This window comes from Felis catus, chromosome B4, assembly GCF_018350175.1.
Source record: "Felis catus isolate Fca126 chromosome B4, F.catus_Fca126_mat1.0, whole genome shotgun sequence".
Classification (NCBI taxonomy): Eukaryota; Metazoa; Chordata; class Mammalia; order Carnivora; family Felidae; genus Felis; species Felis catus.
Genome location: NC_058374.1, coordinates 42,804,780 through 42,829,894, shown reverse-complemented (window position 1 = coordinate 42,829,894; position 25,115 = coordinate 42,804,780). Strand labels below are relative to the sequence as shown.

The window sequence follows — 25,115 nt, the reverse complement described above, 5'->3', positions numbered from 1 at the left end:
TGACAGTTTTATAGAAAACATCCATAACATCTTTGAAAGATAGTTATCCAATATCTGCTTCAGTAGCTCACTCTTTGAAAGATAACCTTTTATGTATGTATGTATGTATGTATGTATGTATGTATGTATGTACATATGTATTTGCAAGAAGTAGCAGTTTATTTTTATATATGTATTTATTTTTTTAAATATAATTTCTTGTCAAGTTAGCTAACATACAGTGTATACAGTGTGCTCTTGACTTTGGGAGTAGATTCCCATGATTCCTTGCTTACATACAACACCCAGTGCTCATCCCAACAAGTGCCCTCCTCAATGCCTATCACCCATTTTCCCCTCTCCCCCGCACCTCCCCCCCCATCAGCCCTCAGTTTGTTCTCTGTATTTAAGAGTCTCTTATGGTTTGTTTGCCTCCCTCTCTGTTTGAAACTATTTTTTTCCCTTTACCTTCCCTCATGGTCCTCTGTTAAGTCTCAAATTCCACGTATGAGTGAAAACATATGATATGTCTTTCTCTGACTTATTTCACTTAGCATAATGCCCTCCAGTTCCATCCGCGTTGTTGCAAATGGCAAGATTTAATTTTTTCTCATTGCCAAGTAGTATTCCATTATATATATAAACCACATTTTCATTATCCATTCATCAGTTGATGGACATTTGGGCTCTTTCCATAATTTGGCTATCGTTGATAGCACTGCTGTAAACATTGGGGTACATGTGCTCCTATGAATCAGCACTCCTGTATCCTTTGGATAATTTCCTAGTAGTGCTATTGCTGGGTCGTAGGGTAGTTCTATTTTTAATTTTTTGCAGAGCCTCCACACTTTTCTGGCTGCACCAGTTTGCATTCCCACCAACAGTACAAGAGGGTTCCCTTTTCTCCACATCCTCGCCAGCATCTTTTGTTTCCTGAGCTGTTAATTTTAGCCGCTCTGATGGGTGTGAGGTGATATCTTAATGTGGTTTTGACTTATATTTCCCTGATGGTGAGTGATGTTGAGCGTCTTTTCATGTGTCTATTTGTCATCTGGATATCTCCTTTGGATAAGTGTCTATTCATGTCTTCTGCCCATTTCTTCACTGGATTACTTGTTTTTCGGATGTTGAGTTTGGTAAGTTCTGTATAGATTTTGAATACTAACCCTTTATCTGATATGCCATTTGCAAATATCTTCTCTCATTCTTTTAGTTGCTCTTTAGTTTTGTTGATTGTTTCCTTTGCAGTGCAGAAGCTTTTTATCTTGATGAGGTCCCAATAATTTATTTTTGCTTTTTTTTCCTTTGCCTTCAGAGATGTGTGGAGTAAGAAGTTGCTGTGGCTGAGGTCAAAGAGGTTGTTGCCTGTTTTCTCCTCTAGAGTTTTGATGGTTTCCTGTCTCACATTTAGGTCTTTTATCCATTTTGAGTTTATTTTCGTGTATGGTGTAAGAAAATGGTCCAGTTTCATTCTTCTGCATGTTACTGTCCGGTTCTCCCAGCACCATTTGCTAAAGAGACTGTCTTTTTTCTGTTGGATACTCTTTCCTGCTCTGTCAAAGATGAGTTGGCCTTACATTCGTGGGTACAATTCTGGGTTCTCTATTCTATTCCATTGGTCTATGTCTGTTTTTATGCCAATACCATACTGTCTTGATGATTGTAGCTTTGTAGTAGAGGCTAAAGTCCGGGATTGTGATGCCTCCTGCTTTGGTTTTCTTTTTCAACATTACTTTGGCTATTCAGGGTCTTTTGTGGTTCCATACAAATTTTAGGATTGTTTGTTCTAGCTCTGAGAAGAATGCTGGGGCAATTTTGATTGGGATTGCATTGAATGTGTAGATTGCTTTGGGTAGTATTGACATTTTAACGATATTTGTTCTTCCAATCCATGAGCATGGAATGTTTTTCCATTTCTTTGTGTCTTCTTCAATTTCTATAACTGTAACTTTTCTGTAACTTTTCTATAGTTTTCAGCATACAGATCTTTTACATCTTTGGTTAGGTTTATTCCTAGGTATTTTATGGTTCTGGTGCAGTTGTAAATGGGACCAACTTCTTGATTTCTCTTTCTGTTGCTTCGTTATTGGTGTATAGAAATGCAACTGATTTCTGTACATTGATTTTGTATCCTGTGACTTTGCTGAATTCATGTATCAGTTCCAGCAGTTTTTTGGTGGAGTCTTTTGGGTTTTCCATGTAAAGTGTCATGCCATCTGTGAAAAGTGAAAGTTTGACTTCTTTTTTGCCAATTTGGATGCCATTTTGTTTTCTGATTGTTGACGCTAGGACTTCCAACACTATGTTAAACAACAGTGTTGAGAGTGGACATCCCTGTCGTGTTCCTGATCTTAGGGGGAAAGCTCTCAGTTTTTCCCCATTGAGGATGATATTAGTGGTGGGCTTTTCATATATGGCTTTTCTGATGTTAGGGTATGTTCCTTCTATCCTGACTTTCTTGAGGGTTTTTATTAAGAAAGGATGCGTTTTGTCAAATGCTTTTTCTGCATCTATTGACAGGATCATATGGTTCTTATCCTTTTTTCTACTAATGTGATGTATTGATTGAAAGTGTTGAACCAGCCCTGCAGACCAAGAATGAATTCCACCTGATCATGGTGAATAATTCTTTTAATATACTGTTGAATTCGATTTGCTAGTATCTTGTTGAGAATTTTTGGTTCCATGTTCATCAGGAATATTGGCCTGTAATTCTCCTTTTTAGTGGGTTCTCTCTTTGGTTTGGGAATCAAGGTAATGCTGGTTTCATTGAATGAGTCTGGAAGCTTTCCTTCTATTTCTGTTTTTTTGGAATGGCTTGAGAAGGATAGGTATTATCTCTGCTTTAAATGTCTGGTAGAATTCCCTTAGGAAGCCGTCTGGTCCAGGACTCATTTGTTGGGAGATTTTTGATAACTGATTCAATTTTCTTTGCTGGTTATGGGCCTGTTCAAATTTTCTATTTCTTCCCATTTGAGTTTTGGTAGTATGTGGGTATCTAGGAATTTGTTCATTTCTTATAGGTTGTCCAGTGTGTTGACATATCATTTTTCACAGTATTCTCTAATAATTGTTTGTATTTCTGTGGTGTTGGTTGTGATCTCTCCTCTTTCATTTGTGATTTTATCTATTTGGGTTCTCTCCCTTCTCTTTTTGAGAAGTCTGGCTAGGGGTTTATCAGTTTTGTTTATTCTTTCAAAAAACCAGCTCTGGGATTCATTGATCTGTTCTGCTGTTTTTTGTATTCTACATTATTTATTTCTGCTCTAATCTTATTATTTCTCTTCTGCTGGCTTTGGGGTTTCTTTGCTTTCTGCTTCTAGCTCCTTTAGGTGTGAGATTAGGTTTTATATTTGGGTTTTTTGTGTGTGTGTGTCTTGAGGTAGACCTGGATTGCAATGTATTTTCCTCTTATGACTGCCTTTGCTGCATTTGAAAGTTCGGATTGTCATGTTTTCATTTGCTTCCATATATTTTTAAATTTCTTCTTTAATTGCCTGGATGACCCATTTATTCTTTAGTACGATGTTCTTTAACATCCATGCATTTGGAGGCTTTCCAAATTTTTTCTTGTGGTTGATTTCATTTCACAGCGTTGTGATCTGAAAATATGCATGGTATGATCTGAATTCTTTTGTATTTATTGAAGGCTGTTTTGTGACCCAGTATGTGATCTATCTTGGAGAATGGTCCATGTGCGCTTGAGAAGAATGTGTATTCTGCTACTTTTGGATGAAAAGTTCTGAATATATCTGTCAAGTCCATCTGGTCCAGTGTATCACTCAAGGTCATTGTTTCTTTATTGATTTTTGCCTACATGATCTGTCCATTGTTGTAAGTGGAGTATTAAAGCCCCCTGCAGTTACCGTATTCTTATCGATAAGATTGCTTATGTTTGTGATTAACTGATTTATATATTTGGGTTATCTCCAGTTAGGGGCATAAACATTTACAATTGTTAGCTCTTCTTGATGGATAGACCCTGTGATTACGATATAATGCCCTTCTTCATCTTTTGTTACAGCCTTTAGTTTAAAGTCTAGTTTGTCTGATATAAGTATGGCTACTCCAGCTTTCTTTTAATTTCCAGTAGCATGAAAGATTGTTCTTTGTCCCCTTACTTTCAATCTGAAGGTGTCCTGAGGTCTAAAGTGAATCTCCTGTACACAGCATATAGATGGATCTTTTTTTTTTTTTTTTTTTAATCCATTCTGATACCCTATGTCTTTTGATTGGGGCATTTAGTCCATTTACATTCAGAGTTATTATTGAAGGATATGGATTTAGTGTCATTGTGTTATCTGTAAATTTCATGCTTGTGGTGATGTCTCTGGTCCTTTGTAGTCTTGGCAGCATTCCATTCACAGAGTCCCCTTTAGGATCACTTTCAGGGCTGGTTTAGTGGTCATGAACTCCAGTTTTTGTTTGTTTGGGAAAGCCTTTATCTCTCCTATTCTGACTGACAACCTTGCAGGATAAAGGATTCTTGGCTGCATTATTTTTCCTATTCAGCACATTGAGTATTTCCTGCCACTCCCTTCTGACCTGCCAAGTTTCAGTGGACAGGTCTGCTACTACCCATATGTGTCTACCCTTGTAGGTTAAGGCTGGTTTGTCCGTAGCTGCTTTCAGAATTCTCTCTTTGAATTTTGCTAGTTTCACTGTGATATGCTGTGGAGAAACCTATTCTTGTTAAATCTTAAGGGAGTTCTCTGAGCCTCCTGGATGTCTACTTCCTTCCCCAAATTAGGGAAGTTCTCAGCTATAATTTGTTCAAGTAAACCTTCTGCCCCTTTCTGTCTCTCCTTCTTGAACTCCTGTGTATGGATATTATTATGTTTCATTCAGTCACTTAGTTCTCTAATTCCCTCCTTGTGATCTAGTTTTTTCTTATCTGTCTTTTTCTTGGCTTCATCATTTTCCTTAATTTTATCTTCTATTTCACTTAGTCTCCCTTCTGCTTCTCCATCCTTGCTGTCACTGCATCTAGTTTATTTTGTACATCATTTACACCATTTCTTAATTTGTCATGATTATTTCTTAGTTCCTTGATCTCTGCAGTAATAGATTCTCTTCTGTCTTCTATGCTTTATTCAAGCCCAGTGATGAATCTTATGACCATTTTTGTAAATTCTTGCTCAATTATATTGTTTCTATTTGTTTTAAGTAATTCTCTAGCTGTCATTTCTTCCTGGAATTTCTCTTGAGGAGAATTCTTCCATTTCATCGTTTTGGCTAGTTTTCCATCTTTTACATGTTTTAATAGCTTGTTATGTGTCCTGCAGCTGTGAGCACTGATATATTAAAAAGGGATCATACACTGTATAGGGCCTAGCTCTTCAGGAGGTGTTTTCAGAGTGTGTTGTGCGTTGTCCATTGTTGTGACTTTGGTTGCTTTATCTCCCAACTTGTAGTGGTGGTTGGGACCCTCCACCAGGTATGCTTTGATTTGTTCATTGAAGTAACCCTGGAAAAAATTTAAAAAGGCAGCGGTGCTGGAAGAAGCCTTATCCCATACAAAGAGAAATGACAGGGGCGGGGAAGAAGAAAAGAAAAAAAAAGACCAGGCAGAGAATCAGAGAAACTATATAGCTTAATACAGAGAGAGAGAGAGAGAGAGAGAGAGAGAGAGAGAGGAAAAAAAATAAAGGAGATACAGAAGAGGTGTAAAAAGAATAGATTAAAAATGTCTGCTTAAACAAACCAACAACCAGAATAGAGAAGGGAAGAAATAAGAGGAAGAAAAGGAAGAAAAAAACATATATATATATATATATATATATATATATATATATATATATATATAATTACATATTTTTATTATGTATAAATATACAATATGTATTAATATATATAGGTATATAGATAGATATAGACCAAGAATCAAATCAGAAAATGCAAAATCGTTGGACTGATGTCTGATGGTGCCTTGGAGCCAGTGGTCTGGAGGAGGGGCTGTCTGGTTTGGTCAGTGTCAGTCTTGCTCCTAGATACGCAGTTACCAGGCAGGGAGGGGTGTGGTTTGGTGTAGGCAGGTCCCGCCTCCACTGTGGGCCCATTGTCCTGTTCCCTGAAGCCCCACCTTGTTGGTGATAGGGAGAAAAATGGCAACACCCCAGTCTCTCCTCCGTGGACCGGGTGTCCCAGACCACTCTGTTCAGGCCATCCTCACAGTTCTGCATGGGAGTGAGTGGGACAGGTTTGTCCTGCTCTAAGTCTCCCGTGCCTCTCTGGCTGTCAGCTGGGATTCAAACCCCGATGTCTTAAAGGATCCCGCTCTGTGTGCCCGGGGTTCTGGGGTAGAGCCGGAGCCACTCTGCCCAGCCTGCTGACAAAAGGCCTCCGGCTGGTGGGTGCTGCGGGGTTTTGCGCCCTTAGAGTGGCTATGTACCTTCTTCCGCACTCAAGGGAGGGGACTGCTCTCTGACTGTGCCTCTGAGCACACTACCCAGCCCAGGGCTGGCTCTCCTCCCTGCGAGGTGCCAGTGCAGGGCAGCCCGCCCCAGTCGGGAGAAAGACCCACAATCCTGGATCGTGTTAGAAATTGGTGCTTTCTCCATTTTTTCCGTTCTCCAATCTGTAGTGTTTCTCTTGTCCACATACAATCCTACACTTCTACAGCCTCTCTTTCTCTTCCTTTTCTCTCTCCACAGAAGGGGGATCTCTCCCCTCTGTGCCTACGCCACCTGTTGTATCTCTCCCAATTTGCAATTGAGCACCGATGGCCCACCAAGTTGTCCCCGTGGGCCCTTAGAGATGTTTCTGTGCTGTTTGAGGGACAAGGGAACTTTGGTGCCCCCTACTCCTCCACCATGTTGAAGCCACTCCGAAAGATAACCTTTTAGAATACAAATTTGGGAATTAGGCCTGGATTCAAATTAATTAAAAGTCTAATTTTGTTGGCTCTGTGGCCAGTTTAATAACTTGTCAAACTCTCAGTTTTCTCATTGGTCAAATGGGGAGTAACAATGCATATTTTTCAGGATTATTTTGAATATTGAAATGAGAAAAGCATCGCAGCACAGGGCGTGGTAAGCTCAAATGCCTTAACCATTATTGGCATTCTTTTTCACTGCTGATGACTAAAAGCAGGACTGGTCGCTTTTAAGGAGAGGAAACCCAGGTTGAGTCATAACAACAAATAACTAAATAAGCAATAACCTTGCCAGGAAGGGCAAGCGTGAAGATGGTCTTTAGAGTGATTGGTGCTACGAACTTCTCTATAGGTTCGCACCAGTGCAAGGATTGCTTTTATATGGCTGTGGTGTCCTATGAATTCATAGGAGCCTTATTATTTTAAATAAGCCTCCATATTTAGGAGCCTTAGGACTCTTGATTGTCACTCTTTGTGTAGCTTCGATGGAAGTATCATAAACCTGCAATGGAAAACCAACAGGTTCATTTTTCCCAAAACTGATATTAACTTATCCCTCTTTTTATTTATTTATTTATTTATTTATTTATTTATTTATTTAATTTTTTATTAAAAAAATTTTTTTAATGTTTATTTATTTTTGAGACAGACAGAGCATGAATGGGGGAGGGGCAGAGAGAGAGGGAGACACAGAATCTGAAGCAGGCTCCAGGCTCTGAGCCATTGGCCCCAGAGCCCAATGCGGGGCTTGAACTCACGGACCGCGAGACTGTGACCTGAGTTGAAGTTGGACGCCTAACTGACTGAGCCACCCAGGCGCCCCTTATCCCTCTTTTTTTTTTTTTTTTTTAATTTTTTTTTTTTTCAACGTTTATTTATTTTTGGGACAGAGAGAGACAGAGCATGAATGGGGGAGGGGCAGAGGGAGAGGGAGACACAGAATCGGAAACAGGCTCCAGGCTCTGAGCCATCAGCCCAGAGCCCGACGCGGGGCTCGAACTCACGGACCGCGAGATCGTGACCTGGCTGAAGTCGGACGCTTAACCGACTGCGCCACCCAGGCGCCCCAGCCTTATCCCTCTTTTTGAAGGTAGGGTCAGAAGAAGAAAAATATGGCAGTCCAGGCTTTCTTAGTTCTTTTCAGTGCACATCAGTGCTTTCCAGTCATCGATTATCTGATCTTGTAATTAAAATGTCACTTTGAGGGCCTATCAGTTGCTAGTCACATGTAAAACTGTTGATGCGTGTTTGTTTTCCTGCCATACTTTGTGGGCTTCCATTTTTAAAAAGTGGTTGGTGTATTAATTGTCTGCTTTTCGTGTGTGTTGTCCTTCCCCAGCTCTAGGTTATGATGGCCTCTCAGACAGGGACCTCTAGTCTGCATTCATTGATCACATCCCACGCCTTTTTGGTATATTTCTTTGTATTTAAATGAGGCCTCTCGCAGTCAGCCTTCTTTTTTGACGCCCCTTTTGATCATTAGTGTCCTTAGTACCATGTGTCAGGAGTATTTCTGAGTCTCTTTCTTTGCTGTCTTGGAACAAAGGATGGTTTATGTTTCAGGATCTATCACTATCATTGTCTCAACCAGAGCACTTACGTGAGCATCAAACCAGGAGAAATCCCAAGGAGAATTGGTACCGCATCTTGTGATCCAGATTTATTTACCTCTCTGAACGAGACTGAATGTAGCAGTGACTCTAATTTGTCCACACATTCTTACAGTTTTTGTCTTGTAGCATTTGCACTGGCTCTGGGCTTGATGGTGCAATGCTTTGGCCAAGGAAAGACTACGTGATGTGAGGCAAGCAGGGATTATGTGCATTGGACTTGTTCTCTTGCTGCTCTTGGAACCCTGCTTAGTCGGCTGGAGGATGAGAGACCACATAGAGCAGATATAAGCTGTCTCAGTCGGGGCCATCCTAGATAAGTGCCTATCAATCTGGTATCTGACCAGAGATACGTGAATAGACTGAGCTGAGATGTGAATAGACTGAGCTGAGATCGGCCACACTTGACTCAAACCAGAACTATGCAGCTGAGCCCAGCCCAATTTGCCCAAATCAGGAATTTGAGCTGAATTAATGGTTGTTGTGTTAAACTACTAAGATGGTTGGTTATACAGATAACTGATGCTCTCCCGAGCAAGTCTATTATGTATATTATAATAAAAATGAAAGTTAAAAAGGATGTGGTAAAGGCAAAGTAAATAATATTTTCAAATGATTTTAAATTTAGTGTTACTTGTTATGAGAGCAAAGTATCTGATTAGTTATAAGTTTGGTTTATTTCAGCTCTTGCTTTTAGTAACTATCAACTGTGAAACATACCTCATAACGATACATGGCTCAAAAGGGATGTGTATTATTAGCTGTACTTAACAAGTTGTGATTCTTGTTTTTCAATTCTCTTTATAAGTCTTTCTGTTAAAACCAGCTAGTAAATATCTTTTTTCCTGTTATTAATCCAGTTGTTCTTGCAGACTAATGAGAGTGTTCATTTTAAAATCGTTGATAAATGAGTTCAAAACCCACTGAAACCAGATTTTGAAGATTTCAAAAAGGAAGATGTCTAAACCACGTCCTTATATAATTTTTGGCAAAAGGAAAAACATCACAACACGGTGGAACTAATTTTTTTCTAATTATCAATTTTCCATCCGCTCTGTCCATAACACAGTTCCTTTTTTGAGGTAGTCGTCTTCTCACTGTTGAAACATCACCTTTACCTTGAAAGCACAGGTTAATTGTGTGTGTGTGTGTGTGTGTGTGTGTGTGTGTGCGTATGTACGTGTGTGCTCATATGCTTTGATATCTGCTAATTAGCATACCACCGGAAGCTATTACATAGCACTGAAAAAGTGAGCAAAATTGGAACACGTCTTTTTTTTTTTTTTTTAAGCATAGCAATATTAAGTAAGTTTCCCAGTTCTTTTAAGTCATTTGCCAAAGTGAACAAGATGGTCACTTCCCATCTTGTTAAAAAAAAAATCACAAATATTCTAATGTCTTGTTTTATGAAACTAATCATATTGTGGTCTTGTAATGATTTATGATACCAACTGCCGGGGGTTGGGCCAGATTTCACAGATTCAGGGCATAGTCCTGTGTAAGACTGCTGTCATTTCAGACACCAGTCACAAGGTTGGGGGTTTCTCGGGCTTCCCTTACTTCTTACCAACCTCCTACAAATTTGGGGATTCCCATGACTCCCTCAGGTTTGATAATTTGCTAGAATAAGTCACTGGACTCAGAAGACTGCCAGCTCTACTTACAGTTTTATTATAGCAAAAGGATACAAATCAGAGTTATCCAAAGGGAGACACGCGTAGGGTGAGGTCTGGGAGGGTCCCAGGTGTGAAGCTTTCATTGTCCCTGTGGATATGTCACCTTCCTGGCACATTAATATGTGACAGTACACACAGTATTGCCAGACAGAGGAGCTCACCTGAGCTTTGGTGCTCAGAGTTTTATCGGCATTTGTTACATAGGCATGCTTGGTTGTGTCATTTGCTATGAGGCTGAGCTCAGTCTCCGTCTCTTCCCTGGCTGGACTGGCATCTCATGGCTCAAAGCCTCAACCCTCTAAGCCCATGGCTTTTTTCTGACTTGGTCAGTCCCTATCTTGTTAGCACAAACTAGGGGCTCCCAAAGAGTGACTTCATTACCATAAAGTGTCAGGGCTCATCATGAATAACAAAGACATTCATATTACTCAGGAAATTCTAAGGATTTAGAAGTTACCTTCCAGGAACTGGGTCCAAAGGTCGGCCAACTTCTTAACTATGCAGATATTTAAACTGTAATATGATGCAACATGTAGAGAATGAATGAACAAGTATAGGTACAACATCAACTTCTTAAGAGTTGTGGAACCTTGGGGCACCTGGGTGGCTCAGTTGGTTTGGCTCAGGTCATGATCTCACAGTTCGTGAGTTCAAGCCCTGTGCCAGGCTCTGTGCTGACAGCTCAGAGCCAGGAGCCTGCTTCGGATTCTGTGTCTCCCTGTCTGCTCCTCGCCTGCTCACATGCTCTCTCTCTCTCTCAAAAATAAATAAACATTAGAAAAAAAATAAAAAAAGAAAGTTGTGGAACCGCCACTCTTTCCTCATGATAGATCCTGTACCAACATGACATGCAACAAACACTAAACTCATATGATAGTAATAAAACTTATTTTACTTAACATTTTAAAGCTTATTTTACTTAACATTTTAAATATCTAAAAATAGATGTTCTAGTATGTTATTTATGTGCCCTAGAGGATCCTTTTTAAAAGTTTTTTTTTTTTTTTTTAAATGTTTTTGTTTTATTTTTGAAAGAAAGAGACAGAGTGTAAGCAGGTTAGGGTCAGAGAGAGAGGAGACACAGAATCCAAAGCAGTCTCCGGGCTCTGGAGCTGTCAGCACAGAGCCTGATGCGGGGCTCGAACTCACAAACTGCGAGATCATGCCCTGAGCCTAAGTTGGACACTTAACTGACTGAGCCACCCAGGCGCCCCTAGAGGATCCTTTTTTAATACCAGCGGGGGTATTGTGCCCCATTTTGGAGATCACTGCTCTAGAGATCCCTTGGCTAAATTATTTAAAGTGTGCTAGGGGTACCTGGGTGGCTCAGTTGGTTAAACGTCTGACTTTGGCTCAGGTCATGATCTCATGGTTCGTGAGTTCGAGCCCTATGTGGGCTCTGCTGTCAGCACAGATCCTCTAACCCCCTCTCTGCCCCTCCCCTGCTCCTCTCTCTCTTTCTGTCTCAAAAATAAACATTAAAAAAATTTAAAAAAGTAAAGAGTGCTATAGCCTGAATATGTCCCCCCTCAAAATTCATACGTTGAATCCTAATTCCTGATGTGATGGTATTAGGAGATGGGGCATTTTGGAGGTGATAAGGTCATGAGGGTAGAACTCTCATGAATGGTATTAGTGTCTTTATAAAAGAGACCCCAAGGAGCTCCCTCACCTCTTCTGCCGTGGGAGGACATAGTGAGAAGATGGCCATCTATGAACTAGGAAGGGGGATCCTCACCGGATATCTGATCTGCTGCCACCTTGATCTTAGACTTCCCAGCCTCCAGAACTGTGAGAAATAGATTGTTATTTAAGCCACTTAGTCTGTGGGAATTTTGCTGCCCTTGACATGTCTCCCCATAGGTAGAGTGTATTTTCCTCTTCATATCAAGGCCAGGTGACTTCCACTGGCCAAAGGAATCATAATGGATGTAATATGTCCCTTATCTGAGTAGAGGATTTGAGTGTTACTGTATGTTTCAACTTATAAGGAGCTGCTCTATGATCCTAGGTTCCAGAATGAGAAAATACTAAGAGAAGAGCCAAGCACAGTTACAGTCAACCTTATGCAGACCATAAGCCTACCCGCGATGTGAGTGAGACATAAATGTCATTGTAAGCCATTCAGGTTTTGGGATTATTTGTGATATAGTATAATCCAGTTATAATGCGATTTACCCCAGGGAAACAGAGATACCTTTGGGAACATATTTATTTATTTATTTATTTTTCTTTACAAACTTACGTTGTTGAGGCTCTGATCATCAGTGATTCTTCTCGGGAGGAGGGTGTAGGCACGCACACGGGCAAGTGTGCAAGTACTTGTTGAGTCTAGTAATTTGCTAGAAAATTTGCAAGAATTAGCTCTTCCCCTCTCTTACCTCTTTTCAAAACCCTTTCCTTTTCCTTACGAAACAATTCAGTCCTAAATGAAACATTAGGTAGAGCAGAGCAAGGTAGGTGTCAGTTGTAGGGTGGGGTGGGAGAGCAACAGTGGTCTGGTGCAGGCTGTCAGAGCTCAGGCAGGGTGAGAAGGGTGACTTTGCAGGGGGGTTGGCTTGATGGTGGTGCTGGAGCCCGAAAGAGTGAGGAGAACATCCCTGCAGGGATTGGAAAGTGTTTCGGGCATCAGACCCTTTGCATCCCGAGGAGAGTGTCCACATGTGGCAACGGCCTGGTGTAGGGTGTCAGAAGCAGCCTGGTCTGGAGTGCCAGGGCCTGAAAGGTGAAGAAGACATCCATGTGGTGGGGAGGCCAGGTGCAGGGAGCTCAAGCAGGATGGTCCTTGCTGGGACGTGGGGGACCCGGCACGGGTCAGGAAAGTGGCAGACCCGGTGTGGGTTTCAGAAGCCGAACGGGATGAGGAAGCCGTCCACATGGTAGCGTAGCCCCGCGTGGGGACTCAGAGCCCAGGGAGGGCGAGGAGAGCTTCCACACATCAGGGTGATCTCGTGTCGGGTTTTAGAACCTGAGTAGGGTAAGGATGGGTTCCAGGTGGGTGTTAGAGAGCCGGCATCAGAAGTCAGAGTCTAGGCAGAGTGAGGAGGGATTTCCTATGGAGGATGGCCCGGCGTGGGGTCAGACCTGAGCAAGTTGAGGATGAGGTCCATGGGGGTTGGCTGGCTCTGTGCAAGAACACCCAAGCAGGTTAAAGGCCCCAGTAGTAATGTTGGCCTGGATTGGCAAGTCAGAGCCCCGTCAGGAAGAGAAGAGCATCTTAGAGGAGGGAATGGCAAAGATAGAAAATTGACTAAACGTGTTTATTACTCAAATAACTAAAATAAGTAAGTAAGTAAGTAAGTAAGTAAGTAAGTAAGTAAGTAAAAGACAATGGAAGCCGGTTTCTTACTGTAACAGAAGGGAGTTAGAAATATGGAAGGGAGGGGCGCCTGGGTGGCGCAGTTGGTTAAGCGTCCGACTTCAGCCAGGTCACGATCTCGCGGTCCGTGAGTTCGAGCCCCGCGTCAGGCTCTGGGCTGATGGCTCAGAGCCTGGAGCCTGTTTCCGATTCTGTGTCTCCCTCTATCTCTGTCCCTCCCCCGTTCATGCTCTGTCTCTCTTTGTCCCAAAAATAAATAAACGTTGAAAAAAATATATTTAAAAAAAAAAAAAGAAATATGGAAGGGAGAAAACTAGAATGAACTCCTTAGCGTTGGATTGGAATTAGAGGTTATTAGTGTGAATGCATGGTTTTCAATGTACCTTGATATGGAAAGATAGAGGTGTGTGTGTGTGTGTGTGTGTGTGTGTGTGTGTGTTATGCAGGAGATGGAGGAGTTTGGTGCAGGAGATTAAAAGAAGGAGGATCCTCTGGGGAGAGCCGAATCTAGGGAGTGAGTTTTCAAGAGCACATCTCGGAAGATTCTACCTGAAGGATTCAGTTTTTGGAATGCTTTCCTCTTGTCCTTTGGAAAAAGTCACATTTGTCACTGACTTTATCTCCTAATTTGTGACTCTATTAAATTATCTTAACTTGTTAAAAAACAGTCACATTGGCCTGTAGAGTCTTTTTGTTGTGGTGGTGTAAGGGATTAAAGGGATGGAGAAGGGTGGTGTGCAGGCTGGCCTATTCCACTAACATCCAGCAAAGAGAGCTGCTTTCAGGAGCTTCTGGAAGCGACTCTAGCAAAATGAATGGAGATCCATGAAGGAGTCAGTTAAGAACAGGGCAAAGCAGAGAGCACTGGGGAGCAGCTTCAGAACACGTATGACGTAAGCTTTGACTTCCCTCCTACATACACTCTTGAAAGTGGGGAGGCTGACACGTGAGTTTTTGGTCGATGATCCTCTTAGAATGTGGTCACCAAAAGTTGCCTGATCAGCCACACATGATGAGAATACAGCATGAATGAATCTATGCCCAGATTGGTCTATAAATAATTATGTTTGCATACAGATGTACACAAATACATGAAGTTCATTCTTGGCTGGTGAGCTCAGATAATACAGGTCTCAGAAAAGCGTTCTCTAACTGCTTAGTTTCTCTGTGTCTTTCCTTCCTAGACATATTTTTAAATCTACGCTTTGAGTTCCTACTTTCCATTTCCTTATTACATTTATAAATTTATGAGAAGTTCCTTATTACATTTGCTGACGTATGTTCAAATGCTATGATTCTCATCGTGCTGATCCTGGAGATTTGGCCTCTGAGGTTTCTAATTTTCATGAGATTCCTCTCAGAGTTATTTGCCTATATGGGGCCCCTGTTCTTGATAGGAAGTATGACAAATTGCCACCATGTTTGGGTTTTATTTTAAGACGTTTTAAGGAAGAGATGTAAAGGATTTTTTGAAGAGCAGATTTCTTCTCGATATGACTTCAGAGACCACTTATGCTGAATTGAGTTTCAAAAATGAATCGAAGTCCTCAGGCACCAAAGAAAGGCCTCCTGCAGGTAAGCACATTTTCTGGTGGTCAGAGTTAGTGATGAGAAGAAGGATGAAGAGAGAATATTGTAAATGAAGCATGATAGTGTTAGTTGCTGGCTCTCTGGCCACAGGTGGGGCACCTAGGATTCTCAGAAGATTGAGTTATCTGAAGATAAGCATTAAGGGCTTGTGTAGTTACACGCTAACCAAACTGAGGTGTGACAAGTCCACTAAGGTCCTGAGCTAAGGAGAATGCTAATTATGCTGAGGTTATTCTCTTGTGCCTTCTGAGGCTGAGTGAGACTGCAGTCAAGAGATTGGGTACAGGAGCGCCTGGGTGGCTCAAGTCACTTGAACGTCCGACTCTTCATTCCAGCTCAGGTTATGATCCCAGGGTTGTGGGATCGAGCCCCAGGTTGGACTCTGCGCTGAGCATGGAGCCTGCTGAAGATTTTCTTGCTCTCTCCCTTGGCCCCACTTGCATACGCTCTCTCACTCTCTCTAAAAAAAAAAAAAAGAGAGAGAGAGAGAGAGATTGGGTACAGGTCTTGAAACCGTCTGCCCAGATACAGAGGATGTTGATGAGTCCGTGGACTCAGGCTCGGTTAGAGGGGAAGAGTTTGGGTGGAGAGCGTAGTGGGCGTCTTTGTTACCGCGGGACTGAAGTGTAACCCAAGACCGTTGCAGAAGAAGGACTAGAAAGTTGCAAAGGGAGTCTTCGGTGTATTCAGGAAATCCATTGCATCCTGCCTCCCCAGGATGGATTTAACTGAATTTGGGAGTAGATAAAAGGTAATATGGTTATCATTTATGATATATCAGATATAGAGCAAAAGAGAAAAAAAGCATGTGTATTATAAGAAGCTGTGAGTGGGAGGTCATGATTGCGCATGCTTTCCAAAACACTTCGGTGGAGATCGGGAGAGCGCTCAGGGAAACTGTTTTTTCCCCTTAAAAAGCTTTTTTTTCTTCTTGCATATTTTATTTTATTTTATTTTATTTTATTTTATTTTATTTTATTTTAATTTCTTTTTCTTTTTTTCTTATTTTTTATTTTTTTATTTTTTTAATATGAAATTTATTGTCAAATTGGTTTCCATACAACACCCAGTACTCATCCCAACAGGTGCCCTCCTCAATGCCCGTCACACACCCTCCCCTCCCTCCCACCCCCATCAACCCTCAGTTTATTCTCAGTTTTTAAGAGTCTCTTGTGGTTTGGCTCCCTCCATCTCTAACTTTTTTTTTTTTCCTTCCCCTCCCCCATGGTCTTCTGTTAATTTCTCAGGATCCACATAAGAGTGAAAACATATGGTATCTGTCTTTCTCTCTATGACTTATTTCACTTAGCATCACACTCTCCAGTTCCATCCACGTTGCTACAAAAGGCCATATTTCATTCTTTCTCATTGCCACGTAGTATTCCATTGTATATATGAACTACAATTTCTTTATCCATTCATCAGTTGATGGACATTTAGGCTCTTTCCATAATTTGGCTATTGTTGAGAGTGCTGCTATAAACATTGGGGTACAAAGTGCCCCTATGCATCAGCACTCCTGTATCCCTTGGGTAAATTCCTAGTAGTGCTATTGCTGGGTCATTCCCCTTAAAATTTTTTGTAAAACTTCCTTATTATATGTTGAAAGGCTCATTAAAGAAAAAATTAAAAACTAGAGGCATACACAAATTTATATTTATTTTACCATCTAGAGATCACTATAATTTACATTTCAGTGTAGATCTTTCCAGATATAAATACTATATCTAACTTTATTTTTTCTAAAGCTGAGATTATGTTATACATTATTGAGGATTTTGTCCCCCTGCTTGTCAATACCTCATAACTTAGGGAAAACTATTCTTTATTTTTTTATGGAGGTATGATTGACATAAAACATTCTGCAATAGTCCCCTCTTATCTGGGGGGATATGGTCCAAGATCCCCAGTGAATGCCTGAATAGTAGATAGTATCAAATCCTATATATTGTGGGTTTTTTTCCTATACATATATATCTATGATAAAAGTTAATTTATAAATTAGGTACAGTAAGAGATTAACAACAATAACTAATAATAAAACATACCAATTGTATTAATATACCATAATAAAAGTTATGTGAATATGGTCTCTCTATCTCAAAATATTGAACTGTATTCACCTTGCTTATGATGATGTGAGATGATAAAATTCTTATGTGATGAGATGAAGTTAGGTGAATGACCTAGGCATTGTGACCTAGCCTTAGGCTACTATGTACCTTCTGAGGATACATCAGAAGGAGGATCATCTGCCTTCAGACCACAGTTGGCCACAGGTAACAAATTGTGGAAAGCAAAACTGCGGGGGTGGGGGCGGGGAGGGGGACTACCGTGTTAGTTTCAGGTATACAATGTAGTGATTTGATTTTTGTATATATTGGTGAAATGATCACCACAATCAGTCTAGTTAACATTTATCACCATAGTCACTCCAATTTTTTTCTTGTGATGAGGCCTTTTGAGATTTAATCTCTTAGCAACGTTCAAATATGTAATAATATTTAATAGTTGATAATATTATAATAATCTATAATATTAACTATAGTCGATATGCTGTACATTACATCTCCATGACTTCTTTTTTTTTCTTTCGAGTTTTTATTTAAATTCAAGTTAATTAACATATAGTGTAGTATTGGTTGCAGGAGTAGAATTTAGTGCTTCATTGCTTATGTATAATACCCAATACTCATCCCAACAAGTGCCCTCCTTAATGCCCATCACCATTTAGCCACCCCCCCCCCCCCCACTGCAACAACCCCTGCAGCAACCCTCAGTTCTCTATAGTTAAGAGTTTCTTATGGTTTGACACCCTCTCTGTTGTTATCTTACTTTATTTTCTATGACTTCTTTATTTTATAACTGGAAGTTTGCACCTCTTAATCCCCTTCACCCATTCCCCACCACTCCTTACCCCACCTCTGGCAACCGCCAATCTGTTCTCTGTATCTGTGAGTTTCGTTTTGTTTTTTGAATTCCACAGATAAGTGAGATCATATGGTATTTGTTTTCTCTGTCTGACTTATTTCACTTAGCATAATGCCCTCAAGTCCCATCCAAGTTGTCACAAATGACAAGAGTTCCTTCTTTTTTTTTTATGGTTGAATAATAATCCATTGTATATAAATATCACACTTGGTACATCCATTCGTGGATGGATGGATGCTTAGGTTGCTTTTCCTAGCTACTGTAAATTATGCTGCAATAAACATAGGGGTGCATATACCTTTTTGATTTAGTTCATTAAATGTCTTTGTTTTCTTTGGGGAAATACCCCGTACTGGAGTTAATAGATCATATGATATTTCTGTTTTTAATTTTTTTAAAGTTTATTTATTTTTTAGAGAGAGTGAGCAGGGGAGGGGCAGAGAGAGAAGGAGAGAACCCTAAGTAAGCTCTGCACCGTCAGCACAAAGCCCGATGCAGGGCTTGAACTCACAAACTGTGAGATCATGATCTGATCCGAAATCAGGAGTCGATGCTTACCCGACTGGGCCACTCGGGTGCCCCTCTATTTTTAAATTTTTGAGGAACCTCCATACTGTTTTCCACAGTGGCTGCACCAATTTACATCCCAACCAACAGTGCACAAGGGTTGCCTTTTCCCCACATCGTCACCAACACTTGTTATTTCTTGTCTTTTTTTTTTTTAAAGTTTTTATTTAAATTCTAGTTAGTTAATATATAGTGTAATATTGGCTTCAGGTATAGAATTCAGTGATTCATCGCTTATATATAACACTCCGTGCTCATCACAAGTACCCTCCTTAAACGTTTTTTTCTTTTTGATACTAGCCATTGAGAAAATAATTCTTTTTATTTATTTTTTAATGTTTATCCGTTTTTGATAGAGACAGAGTGTGTGTGTGTGTGTGGGGGGAGGGGCAGAGACCGAGGGAGACACAGAGTCTGAAGAAGGCTCCAAGCTTTGAGTTCTCAATGCAGAGCCCCACACGGGGCTCGAACACACTAACTGTGAGATCGTGACCAGAGCCAAAGTCAGAAGCTTAACCCACTGAGCCACCCAGGCACCCTGAGAAAATAATTCTTAACCATGAAATAGTAACTAGAAAGGTCTGACCTTATTTTAAGAATGTGATGAGGGATGACCATAATAACGATTTATCTGCTATGGCATTATTTATAGTAGTTGAAATTGGAAACAATCTGGAAGATTATTTAAATACATAATGAAATTCTATACAACCACAATAGACAGCGTTAAAGAAAAAATATGGTTGTATGAAAAATGTTCATGGTCTAGTGTATTACAATATAGTAGGTCTGAAGCTAGTGTCTATGGTATGTCAATCATGTGGGAAAATGTGTACTTATGTATATACACTTTGAAAATTACTGGAAGGATATATATCAAAACATTAGCAATAGTTACCCCCAGTGGTAAGAGGTTGTGTTTTTATGTAGTTTCCAACGTTTCTACAGTGAACATTTTTTCCCCCTATTTTCCTATTATTTCAGATGTCATATTCTTGGTAATAGTATGTCATCCTAGAAAAGGGAGAAGAGGAAGGGGAGGAGAAGGAAAGTAAAAATCAGAATTTGTTACTGATGAAACTCCTTTGATTTCTCGTTCAGCTCCCAAAGAGAAGACCAGCCTGAACAAAAGTAATCCCAGTTTTCCCAAGCTACTTTTTGCCTCATTGCTGGTGCTTCTGCTGCTATTGGCAATCTCATTTTTTATCGCTTTTATCAGTAAGTATCCAACAGAAGCTATATGGAATGTCTGCCTTCCATGAAGAGATGGCATCCATTAGATACTGACATTTAATAATGGGTCTATCCAGAAATCTGGAAAAGAAGTCTTCTTTGGGAGGGAGAGACACAATTAATGGGAATCTGTTAGAAATTTTGTTACTTATTTGAATTTAGTTACTTCCTTCTAAAAATAATGGTATCCACCCTATAAAGAAATTGAATATATGTGTGTGTGTGTCTTGTAGAGGGACATATATTAGGTACCATTTCTACGCTAGACAGTTGTGTAAGTGAGGACAAATCTGTGTTTGCCTATTAGTGTTTATAAGGCCAGGTTTTTTTGACTGCACAGACATATATTTTGAGATGAGCAGGTGGACAAAAGGCGATGGGAAGAGATATTCCAGGAAGAGTTTCCATTGAAATTTCACCTTAATCATGTCTTTCCTGCCCAAGACTATGTAAGATCTAAAGCCAATTTGGCAAATAGGTGGATTTCTTCGTATCTCTGGCTTTAAGAACATATCAAAATTTGAAAAGGCATAAGAAGTAGTGAAGCCAGCATGTAGTGGGGCAGGGAGCAAATGGGAGGTAAGGAGGAAAAAAAGAGAAAATTCACTTTCTGGAGGAAGAGGTAAGTTATTTTTAAGTTGTGACATATTTGAGTATATTGGTGTGCTGAAAAAAAAAAAGCCAGTTGAGAGTGGATAGAGTAAAGGAAGAAGGAGGAGGAAAATAATGCCCATATCTCCTGATCAATGTTGGCTTAAAAAAAAAAATCTCACTTTACAGGTAACCCAGAACTCAGAATTAGCTCAGTCTGCAACGGCCCCCACCCTCCTCCGCCACAACAGACCTATGCTGTGTACATCCTCAGACAGAACTGTTTGCTTTCACTCCATTCTCCCACCTTCAGGGCTCACCTTCTGCATTTAGGATTGAAGGGAAATATGGATAAATCCCTTTGCACTCATTATAATGGAACCATCATGTCTCCCTTCAACTACGGATCTTTTGGCTATTCCTGGAGAAATCTATGGTTTCAAAATCAGTGGGATTAGGATTACATTGAATGTGGGGTGATGAGAAATCTTTTCCATTGTCAGGAGCCTCCGCTCAAGCAATTGGACATTTGTAGATTTTGTTCCTATAAAACAGAATGTGAGAAAGTAACAATAGAGAGCAAAGTCATAACACCAGAAAATGAATGGCCTTTTTTTTTTTTCAGTTTTCTTCCAAAAATATTCTCAGCTTCTTAAAGAAAAAAAGACTGCAAAAGAGCTCCCTCACACGGAATTGGAATGCCTGAAAGAGAATGTGACCATGGAAGGTAAAAATGAATGTGCCTATAATTCAGTGGTTGACTACACTATGTAAGGATACCAAGTTAATATTTCCAGTAAGATTCACAGGCAGATCATAGTAAGAAGTTGAGTCTCATGATCATTTCAAGCTTCAGGTGTACAAAGAAATAAGACTTAAAATTCTTTTTTTTTTTTTCAAAAATTTTTAACGTTTTATTTATTTATTTATTTATTTATTTTTATTTTTTTAAAATTTTTTTTTCAACGTTTTTTATTTATTTATTTATTTTTTTGGGGACAGAGGGAGACAGAGCATGAACGGGGGAGGGGCAGAGAGAGAGGGAGACACAGAATCGGAAGCAGGCTCCAGGCTCTGAGCCATCAGCCCAGAGCCCGACGCGGGGCTCGAACTCACGGACCGTGAGATCGTGACCTGAGCCGAAGTCGGACGCTTAACCGACTGAGCCACCCAGGCGCCCCAAGACTTAAAATTCTTATATGCGTATCTTTATCTGTACAAAGAAATAGTCTTCATTGTGGAGATGGCTGTTTAAATCCATGGGTAATCTCTTTACGGAATGTTTGTCCAGCCACATCCTTGGAGTTCTTTGCAGAACACAGTTTCTCACTTTTTACAGTCTGGCTAAGAATTTTGTGGGTCTTCAGATTCTGGTTCCTTTTCACTTCACACTTCCTTCAATTTATCTCTTTCCTTTTGCATTTTACGATAAGCAGTAAGGAGAAATCAGGCCACAGCTTTAATACTTGGCTTAGAAATCTCCTCTACTAAATATCCAAGGCTGTCACTTACAAGTTCTACCTTTCACAAAACATTAGAACACAATTCAGCAAGTTCCTTGCTATTTTATAATAAGAATTGCCTTTCTTCCTATTTCTAATAACGTGTTTCTCATTTCTGAGACCTTACCAGAAGCATCTTTAATGTTCAGATTTCTACCAACATTCTGTTCATTATGGTGTATGTATAGTCTTTAAGATGGTAGGATGTTTCTCTACAGCTCTCTTCTACTGAGTCCTCACCAGAATTATCTTTAATATCTATATTTCTACCAGCAGCCCTTTCTTTTCTTTAAAAAAAATTTTTTTTGATGTTTATTTTTGAGAGAGAAAGAGAGAGAGAGAGCGAGCTTGTGAGTGGAGAAGGGGCAGAGAGAGAGGGAGACACAGAATCTGAAGCAGGCTCCAGGCTCCAAGCTGTTAGCACAGAGCCCGATGTGGGGCTTGAACTCATGAACCTGAGCCGAACCTGAGATCGTGACCTGAGCCGAAGTCAGAGGCTTAACTGATTGAGCCACCCAGGGGCCCCTACCAGCAGCCCTTTCAAGGCAATCTAGGCTTTTTCTAGCATGCACCTCATTTTCTTCCAGCCTCTACCCATCACCCAGTTCTAAAGCCATTTCACGTTTTTAGGTGTTTGTTACAATAGCACCCCACTTTGGAGCCAAAATCTGTATTAGCCTGCTTGAGTGTCATAACGAAATATCACAGACTGGGAGGTGTAGACAACAGAAATTTATTGTCTCATAGTTATGGAGGCCAGAAGTCCCAGGTGCCATAAGAGTTGGTTTCTGGCAAGGCCTTTCTTCCTGGCTTGTAGACAGCTACCTTCTTGCTGTGTCCTTACATAACCAATTCTCTGTGTGAATGGGGAGGGAGAGAGAGTTTTCTAGTGTCTCTTCCTCTTAGAAGGACACAAGTCCTATTGGATTAAGGCCCTGCTTTTATGATTCATTTAACCTTTATTGCCTCCTTAAAGTCTACCACTGTAGTCACATTGAGGGTTATAACTTCAGCACATGACTGTTGGGGGAACACAATTCAGTGCAAAACAAGTTTCTATGTAGTTTACTAGAAATTCTTGTGCATTTGCTATTTGTTCTACCCTGTTTATTAATTTATCCAGTCATCTATTTATATCTGTATATACTCATGGATATTTATCTTACACTTTGGGTTATAATCCAATACTGTATTTATTTTGTTGCTCAAATTGTTCTGCCTTTGCCCCTGGGAGTCTTTCAGTTGGCTCCCATGGCCCTTTGACATGCCCCCATCACTTTGTTGTTTTACTTGGTTTTTGAGCACTTCCTTACTTTTTGGGATTGTAATATTCTCTGGGCTTATATTGTATATTTCTTGCCTTAGTCTTAGAATCAGCTATTTCTCTGTGGAGTCCTGGCTCCTGCTATTGAAGAATGGTATTAGAAACCAAGATTTGAATACTAGGTATGCTCACTGCTGCTGAGGTGTTCTTTTAGCCCTCCCAGTTCACAGGACAAGGAAATCTCTATGTGTGTACTAACCTGTGCATGTACATATATTGACAAATATTTCTATAGGCAACTATGTATATCTATAATAAGGTATACATCAGTTTTTACTGATGTCTGAAATGTTTCTCAGTTAACACATTGCATCATTCTAGCCTACTTCCCTTGGTATCTTTAGTGACTACTCCAACAGAGAGAAATCTGGTCCTGTTAACTTGCTCAGTACATTTCCTTAATTATTCAATTCCAATGAACACATATAGTAGTATCGGAATTGTAAACTCATACCACCATGGGAAACAACTTTATCAACTAGAATACAGTGCTGGTGTGCGGTGTCTTTTGTCTTTATTCTTGTAGACTCCATTTCCAAAGTCACTTAGGTCATCATCCTCTTCCCACCCCCTTCAGTGTGTTTTGTCTGACATTTGTAATACAGTTAGATTCTCTTGTCACAGTCTTCATTCTTTCATGGATTCTCTGACTTCCTAAATGGATTTTTAAAGCTTTATACAACAAATACGTAAAGTTCTGTGGATTTTGACAAATGCGTAATATTCTGTATCTATTATTAAACAGTATCATACATGGGGCGCCTGGGTGGCGCAGTCGGTTAAGCGTCCGACTTCAGCCAGGTCACGATCTCGCGGTCCGTGAGTTCGAGCCCCGCGTCAGGCTCTGGGCTGATGGCTCGGAGCCTGGAGCCTGTTTCCGATTCTGTGTCTCCCTCTCTCTCTGCCTCTCCCCCGTTCATGCTCTGTCTCTCTCTGTCCCAAAAATAAATAAACGTTGAAAAAAAAATAAAAAAAAAATAAACAGTATCATACAGAATAACTTCACTGCCCAAAAAGTCCCCTGTGCTCCATTCTCCTTTCCAAACTTTTTTTTTTTTAATCTTTTTTTAATGTTTATTTATTTTTGAGACAGAGAGAGACACAGCATGAGCAGGGAAGGGGCAGAGAGAGAGGGAGACACAGAATCCGAAACAGGTTCCAGGCTCTGAGCTGTCAGCACGGAGCCCCATGCGGGGCTCGAACTCACGGACCGTGAGATCATGACCCCAGCCGAAGTCGGACGCTTAACCAACCAAGCCACCCAGGTGCCCCTCCAAACTTTTGGTAACCACTGAAATTTTTACTGCCTAGTTTGTCTTTTCCTATCATTGGAATTACAGTTAGGAGGTAGTCTTTTCACTGGAATTACAGTTGGTAGTTTTTTTTTTACTTAGCTTATTTTATTATTTTATCATTTAAATATTTTTGTTGAAGTATAATTAACATACATTGTTATATTAGTTTCAGGTGTATAACATATTGATTCGACAATTCTATATATTGATGCTCACCTTGATAAGTATAGTCACCATCTGTCACCGTACAATGTTATTACAATGTTATTGGCTGTATTCCCTATGCTGTACTTTTCATCTCCAGGACTTATTTATTTTATAATTGGAAGTTTGTACCTCTTAATCCCCTTTACCTATTTCATCCGTTCCTCTGGTAACCTCCATCTGGCTACCACCAGTTTGTTCTCTGCATTTAAGAGTCCGTGTATTTTTTGGTTTTGGTTGGTTTTTTGATCATTTGTTTTGTTTTTTAGGTTCTACAAAGTGAAATTTTATGGTATTTGTCTTTTTCTGTCTGCCTTGTTTCACATAGTGTAATACTCTCTAGGTCCATCTGTAACAAACAGTAGGATTTCCCTCTTTCTCATGACTGAATAATATTACATTGTATATAAATATCGCAGC

At 40.2% G+C, this 25,115-nt stretch overlaps 1 protein-coding gene across 7 annotated transcripts in view; it reads left to right on the top strand.

Moving 5' to 3' along the window:
• The window catches only part of CLEC4A (C-type lectin domain family 4 member A), a 56,037-nt gene that overhangs the window by 17,382 nt on the left and 13,540 nt on the right, over positions 1 to 25,115 (top strand). For 4 of the 7 annotated variants that reach the window (XM_045061330.1, XM_019834461.3, XM_045061329.1 and 1 more), the window contains 3 exons: positions 14,898 to 15,033; positions 19,648 to 19,764; positions 20,996 to 21,097. In XM_045061330.1, the coding sequence (XP_044917265.1) occupies positions 14,952 to 15,033; positions 19,648 to 19,764; positions 20,996 to 21,097 (301 nt within the window). In that variant the 5' untranslated portion in view covers positions 14,898 to 14,951. Of the gene's footprint in view, positions 1 to 12,150; positions 12,232 to 14,897; positions 15,034 to 19,647; positions 19,765 to 20,995; positions 21,098 to 25,115 lie in introns of all 7 variants that reach the window. The other 3 variants (XM_011283790.4, XM_045061328.1, XM_011283789.4) reach the window with 1 other exon arrangement.